The sequence below is a fragment of the Ceratotherium simum genome, chromosome 11 (genome assembly GCF_057802395.1).
Source record: "Ceratotherium simum simum isolate JZ-2026a chromosome 11, ASM5780239v1, whole genome shotgun sequence".
Classification (NCBI taxonomy): domain Eukaryota; kingdom Metazoa; phylum Chordata; class Mammalia; order Perissodactyla; family Rhinocerotidae; genus Ceratotherium; species Ceratotherium simum.
In genome coordinates this window covers 48302116-48308662 of record NC_141910.1, presented here as the reverse complement: position 1 = coordinate 48308662, position 6547 = coordinate 48302116, and the positions used below count along the sequence as shown (strand labels likewise).

Here is a 6547-nt window from a genome sequence, read left to right as displayed (position 1 = left end):
TGAAAACCATCTGAAGTCCAAGAAGTTTTATGAGATCTTTAAAGACTTGTTGTTTTTGAACCAGGAAGTTGTGTACTGCCAATATAAATGGACCTTGAAACCTAGGGGGCTTGGGTCCAGAATCCATGGCATTAAATTGGGTTTAGACTTGGCAAAGGCTGGTCCCCACGCCTGATAGAAACTGGGCTTTCACTTTCAGAATAATAGTGAGTTCAGTGTTTTAGATGAGTAACCATCTCATACGATAGTACATAGGGGCCACACCACATTTCTCAAGGATTATCTTGCTAGTTATGTAAATAGCAAGAGACTGATGTGGAAAACTGTGACTTTGCTAGAGTTTCCTGACTAGAGGGGGGCTGCTTGCTGATGTGTATATTACCACATTAATGGTTGCATAGACACACATGTATATAAACCTGTATATGGATCCTTTAGGGATGAGATTAATATTTACACTAAAGATTCTTTCTGTGGTTGTTTCAGAGACCATCTGACGGTGATATATCCAAATCCATTATAAGGCAGGTTGTAATCAGGTTGAAGACTGGGGTGAAATACCCACTTCTGCATTGCTGTGGGTCAAGAGAAAGGATGATGGCATTGTATCTTTTTAATGGTAGAAAACGTTTTTCTGCAGAGCCATAGAACATGGTTAAGGTCATTGCTCTCCTCAAATGTGAGGACCTCACTGTACTGTCCTACATGACAAGTGAGGAGTTGAGTTGGGCACCAGAAGCTGCAGACTGAGAAACGGTCAAGTGGAGTTTACAGTCCTGGGGTTGATCCCCAGGCCTTCTGGAAACAGGCTCAGAGAGGTGAAATGACTTGCTCAAGTTCCCATGGGAAGTGAACCAGCAGCCGTAGAGCCCAGCCCTCTGGCTCCCTGTCCAGGCTCTGCCCTCTACAGTCAGCTGCTTCTCATTGACGGAAACAGGCTTTGATGTATGCTATCCAGCTGGGTCCTGTGAGTGACCCACAAGAACAGCCCACCCACTAAAGTCTGGTCCTTTAGTGATGTTGTCCTTCAGTATTTCCCGAGCTTTCACCTAACACTTCTCCTCTCCTCTCCTGGTTCTTCAGGATGGACTGAGTGCTTCTAGACACCTCCTCCCTCCATCCATTTCAACTGCTGCTATGTAATCCCTACCTGAGAGGTAAAATCTCTGCAGACTGATCTGAGTTGCAGGTAGGAAATGTTTTCCCTACGTGTTGTGAACTTTCCAGAGATGACGGAGAATTGTGGGTTGTGCTGTGACATTGGCCTCATACAAATCAGATCCTGCCTTGTGAGGGTTCTATTATTCTCTCAAAGTGTTGCTTAATTCAGTTATTTACCTTTTTTTTAGCTTCTGTTTATTTACATCTTATCTCTCTAACCAGACAGAAAATTTCTCCAAGACAAAGTGGTTGTGCCTTGTGCTACCTTGTATCCGTAGAGGTTCAGCCTCTGTGCTTGCCTCAGAGTAGACACTTGGTGGATATTTATTAGCTTGTTATTGCGTCCTTCCTATAGAAGCCAGGGCTGGGAGGCAGTTTCTTGACCCACTCTCCTTCCTCAATCTTCTCTGCTGGTTCCCTTTGGCCGGGCTCAGAGATTGACCTCGAATGACCTCACCCATCCTGTCCACAGGGACCCCAGATGTTCCTAGAGCCACAGACTGTAGGGCTGGAAGTGACTTTTAATCCAACTTCTCTGTGTCATGGAGGAACTTGAGGTTCAGAGAAGAGAGGTGAATTGCCTGTGGTCTTTCGGCTAATTAGCAGCAGTGTTAGGACTGAACTGAGGTCTCTCCCTCCAGCCCAATGCTATTCATCCTACAACAGTGGCTCTCAGATGTGTTCTCACATGAAACTGGGGCTCAAGCAGATGGACTGAGGCCCTCTCCTGCTAAATCAAATTTGGAGATCTTTCTTTAATGTACAGAAAAAATAGATTAATGGATTAAGTTTCCTCAACTTTAAATCATTTTCCATTAATTCTTCTTAAACCATCGCCACTTCCTACCAATTGTCTACTAGCCAATGCAGGCAGACAACAAAACAAAAGGATAAGCCACAAACAAATATGAACCAGACCAACCAAAGCCTTGGAAACAGACTATCATTATTAGCTAAATGGCTTTTTAAAAAACAGATTGCTACCCATGGGTTTTCAATTGCATTCATATAATAAAATTGTGCATTCTGCTGGAGACATTGTTTTTAATTCAAATGCTAGAAGTAAATATGTCATTATTTCATGGTTTTCCCCAAAGGGCACTATGACACCCCCCACCCCCCACCCCACCCCCCGCAAGGGACTCTGCCCTCTGGAACACTCTGCATCTCCCTTAATGTGATTTTGGGTTATCTCCAGTGAGTGATCCTTTACTTTCGGTTGGAGCCGAGGGAACAGATGACTTCTTTTTTTTTTTTTTTAATACTAATAATGGTCTGGGGTTGTCATGCATCCTAAACTCTGTACTAGTCGTATCCTGAAGGCCTCTTCACCAAGAGCAGAGCTGCCGCCCTCTGGGGTTGATTCCTGTTGCGGTTTTCCCGTCTACGTGCGCGCCCCCTGCTGCCCGCCCTGCGCTCTCGTACATGACAAGCGAGGAGTCGAGTCGGGTACCAGAAGCTGCAGAATGAGAAACAGTCAAGTGCAGTTTACAGTCCCAAACAGAACCATCTAAAGACTTTACGATGGGCAGCTCGGCGCACCCCGAGCAGTCCTTTCTGGGGCCCGATCTGGTATCTTAATCCAATACCTGCAGCAACTATCTGAGCAAACACGGATAAGAAAATGCCTGGAAATGTCTTCCAAACAATATCAAATGAATCCTGTGGGGCTTCTAGAAGGAAAGGACCCTTAGGAAGTGACATTGCCGAGTCCTTTGTCCTTTCCCAGGACACGGAACCGGGGAGCGGGGACCTATACCGTGGCGACCCACAGTAACAATCCATGTGGATGTGGAGGGTGGCGGCACGTTCTCGGGCTCATCTCACGCTTTCCCCAATTAGGATTTACTGCCTGACGTCACGTCTGCTGGAGATTGGCTGTTCAGATCTGACACTCGGTTCCACGGCGAGAGAAACTTTTTAAAGACTTTGCAGCTGGGGCTACCTCTGAGCGTCCCGCGCGCTCACACCCACCCTCGGCCACTCTCGCCGGGTCCCGGGCGCGGCGCCCCCTGCACCCGCGGCTCGGCCAGCGGACCCTCACCTTGCGCAGCCCGCTCCCCTCGCCCCTCCTCTCCCCTCCCGGGCCCCGCGCTCCCCACCCCCACGCCCGCCCCCTCCTCCCCGCGGCTTTCGGCTCGGGTCTGGGGCCGCTCAGCCGCCCGCAGAACTTCCTCTCCTGCAACCGAGTTTTCCTCCTCCCCGCCTTTCCCGGGCTCTCGGCAGTTCTCGGAGCCCGAGCGCGCGCAGGCGGCCGCACCGGGCGAGCCGCACGGCCGGGGGCGGGGGCCGGTCGCGCCGGCTCGGGCCCGCGATGGCGGGGGCCTGGCTCAGGTGGGGGCTCCTGCTCTGGGCAGGGCTGCTCGCGTCGTCGGCGCACGGCCGGGTGCGGAGGATCACGTACGTGGTGCGCCCGGGCCCCGGCCTGGCGGCGGGCGCCTTGCCGCTGGGCGGGCCCCCGCGCCCACGGACCTTCAACGTCGCGCTCAACGCCAGGTACAGCCGCAGCTCGGCGGGCGCCGGGGCCCCCAGCCGCGCTTCCCCGGGGGCGCCCTCGGAGCGGACGCGGCGCACGAGCCAGCCCGGCGGCGCGGCCCTGCAGGGGCTCCGGCCGCCACCGCCACCGCCGGAGCCGGCGCCTCCCGGGGGCCCCGGCGGGCAGCTCCACCCCAAGCCCGGCGGTCACCCGGCGGCCGCCCCGATCGCCAAACAAGGCAGGCAAGTTGTGCGCTCCAAAGTGCCGCAGGAGACCCAGAGCGGCGGGGGCTCGAGGCTGCAGGTTCACCAGAAGCAGCAGCTGCAGGGGTAAGCCCACACCCTCCCTCCTCGCGCGCGCCGCCCGCGTCGGGACCCGCGGGGTCGGCACTCGGAGCCCCGCTGTGGCTGCGGACGTCGAGCGCGGCGGGTCTGGTCTCTCTCCCCGCCCGCCTCTCCCTGCCCTGGAGCGCGGCGGGAAGAGCGGAGTGCGGGGAAGCTGAGCCACTGTTCCTGAGGATAAACTCCGAGTGCATTGTTACCGAGCTGCGGGTAAACACAAAAGGCATTTCTGCCTGGGGCGTAACCTTCTGTGCGCGAACCCAACTACTCCTAGAAGACGGGCGTAAACGTGAAGTCACTACAGCTGAATCCCTCAGCATCAATTAAACTTCTCTTTGCAACTCAGTATTAGTTTTTTTTTTCTAGCTAATGGAAGAAACGTTTTGGGAAGGGCTGGCTGTCAAGACCCAGCTCCCGTTCTGTGCCCTAGAACGTTTCAGCATCCTAGAAATTCTGGGCTTGGGCTTCCCTGCACCTGTGGGGTCTGCTGTCCTGGGGCGGGGTGTCTTAGCATTAACAGAATTTTCGGTTGGAAAGTTTCTGTTATTGGGCGCTGGAGAACATCCAACCCCCCACCCTCTCCCCACCCCCCAGCCCCCCATTCATCGCAGGTTGGGGGTGTGGGGGGAAACTTATTTTGCTTGTTTGGTTTTTTTCTTCAGGGGTGGTTCCAGGCATTGTGATCTCACCCGTTTCGACTCTTGTCTGTAAAACTCGATTCAATTTAAAATGTGGGTGCAGATGATATACAAAATACATTTGGTTCTACTTTACTTTGGGGGTTAAGAAAACCATTTATTTGGACCTCGTTCTCCCCTCCTGTTTAGCTTTGGTTTATGCAGTCTTTTTGGTTCTCTCACCCCTCCCTCATACATGGTCCTTACCCTTCTACCTGGGCAGCTTTGGGTTGGGCATCCTGGGTACCCATTGCAGGAACCCTCTGGAGGCTTGGGTTCTCGGGAAGAGAATGTTGTTACTCCTGGACTCAAGGGTCTTGCTTTGTTTCAGGGTCAATGTCTGTGGAGGGCAGTGCTGCCAAGGCTGGAGTAAGGCCCCTGGCTCCCAGAGGTGCACCAAACGTAAGTTTCCTTGTTCACAGTGGCCCTGCACAGTAGGCAAAGTGGGGCTGTCCACATGGGGAGATCCCACAGGGGTCACTTGAAGAGACTAATGTTGCCCTGGAGAAGCCGATGTCTGCAATGCAGTCTCCTGCATGATTTGCAGCCTTCATTACCACCCTGGAAGGGCTGGGCCAGGGTGATGATAGCATCAGCGCCAGCAGCAATTCCTTGTGCGGAACCGTGCATCCAAGATTCCTCTGCACTCAACCGAGGCATTAATCACTCTGTCACACCTGTGAATCAGGAGCTAGAAAAAAATGCCCATTGGAGGATATGCTATCTGGCAGAACCAATAGAATGAATTTAAGCCTGGATATCAACAAATGAAAAACGTTCTTTAAGATGATGGCAGGAGGGGAATGGGAAGTAGAAGGCCCTATTCTGGAATAAAACATGAGTAGTTTTTAAAGCTTTTTGAAAACAGCAACCAGAATCCTCCATCGTTGGGGCCTGACTGTTTCCCGGGAGGTAACCACCCTACTGTTCTTCAGAACTGACAGGTGGGGGCTTCTTGCAGTGTTTCTCCAGTTAATACACGTGCTTAGCAGTGTGTTTCAAAAAATGGGTTCATGATGCATATAGATTTGAGAACATCGAAAAATATTTCCCCTACGCATTGTGGAGTTAAGGATTAAGTTAAAATGCGTTTTGAGGCTCCTTTTGACAAGTTGATTCTGTCTGGTGCTAATTGAAAATAACTTATTTCCACTCAGAAAAAGTTAAGCATTCTTAGATGTTCTCTGTATAGAGCTTGAGCTGTAACCCTGTAGATTAGAATCATCCAAAATTTCAGCTGCTCATTAGTATTCAGCATAATAAATAAAATTTAGCAATTTGTCTTGTATATGGTTTGGATTTTAAAATACTGGTGGATGAATTAAAGAAAATTTTTAGTACGGTCATTCTGGTGAACTTGCTTGTTGAAAAATGCCTTCAATCCTTGAAAGAAACAGAAGGCCTTTGGCATAGTGGCTTTAATTTTGTAAAAACGTTGTCCAAATGGGTTATGATTGGGCTGTGATCAAGGAGTAATAGCAGACATGAACTCACTATCAGCCTCCTGATTACTGAACTCAAACCACTAGATCAGAAATGCTCAGGGTTGTAGGCATTTTAGATTGTCATAATTTTTCACTTAGATTACACTTGACACTAGTGCACCAGCGTTTTCTTGAATTTACAATTTCTCAGGTCAAATTACACACCCTTTCCTCCCTTCGGTAACTTCTGCTCAAAACCTGATATGATATGGTTTACCTATAACGTGGAGACAACCCATCCACGACAGTACCATTGCAGGGGGATATTGCTGTGTAAAGATTAAAAATACAGAGCAAGATTTTATAGATGATGGGGGGGTGCTCCTTGATGCCTGTTAGAGAGAATGTGCTAAGACTTGAAGAAATTTGCTTGGGGCCGGCCCCGTGTCTTAGCGGTTAAGTGCGTGC

The 6547-nt window shown here is 50.7% G+C and overlaps 1 protein-coding gene across 8 annotated transcripts in view; it reads left to right on the top strand.

Annotated features, from left to right (window-relative positions):
• The first annotated feature begins 3101 nt into the window (after positions 1-3101).
• Positions 3102-6547, top strand: part of LTBP1 (latent transforming growth factor beta binding protein 1) — a 384533-nt gene continuing 381087 nt past the window's right edge. For 4 of the 8 annotated variants that reach the window (XM_087436921.1, XM_087436918.1, XM_087436917.1 and 1 more), the window contains exons 1-2: positions 3103-3966; positions 4987-5057. In XM_087436921.1, coding sequence (XP_087293047.1) covers positions 3476-3966; positions 4987-5057 — 562 coding nt within the window. In that variant the 5' untranslated portion in view covers positions 3103-3475. Of the gene's footprint in view, positions 3967-4986; positions 5058-6547 lie in introns of all 8 variants that reach the window. The other 4 variants (XM_087436922.1, XM_087436919.1, XM_087436923.1 and 1 more) reach the window with 2 other exon arrangements.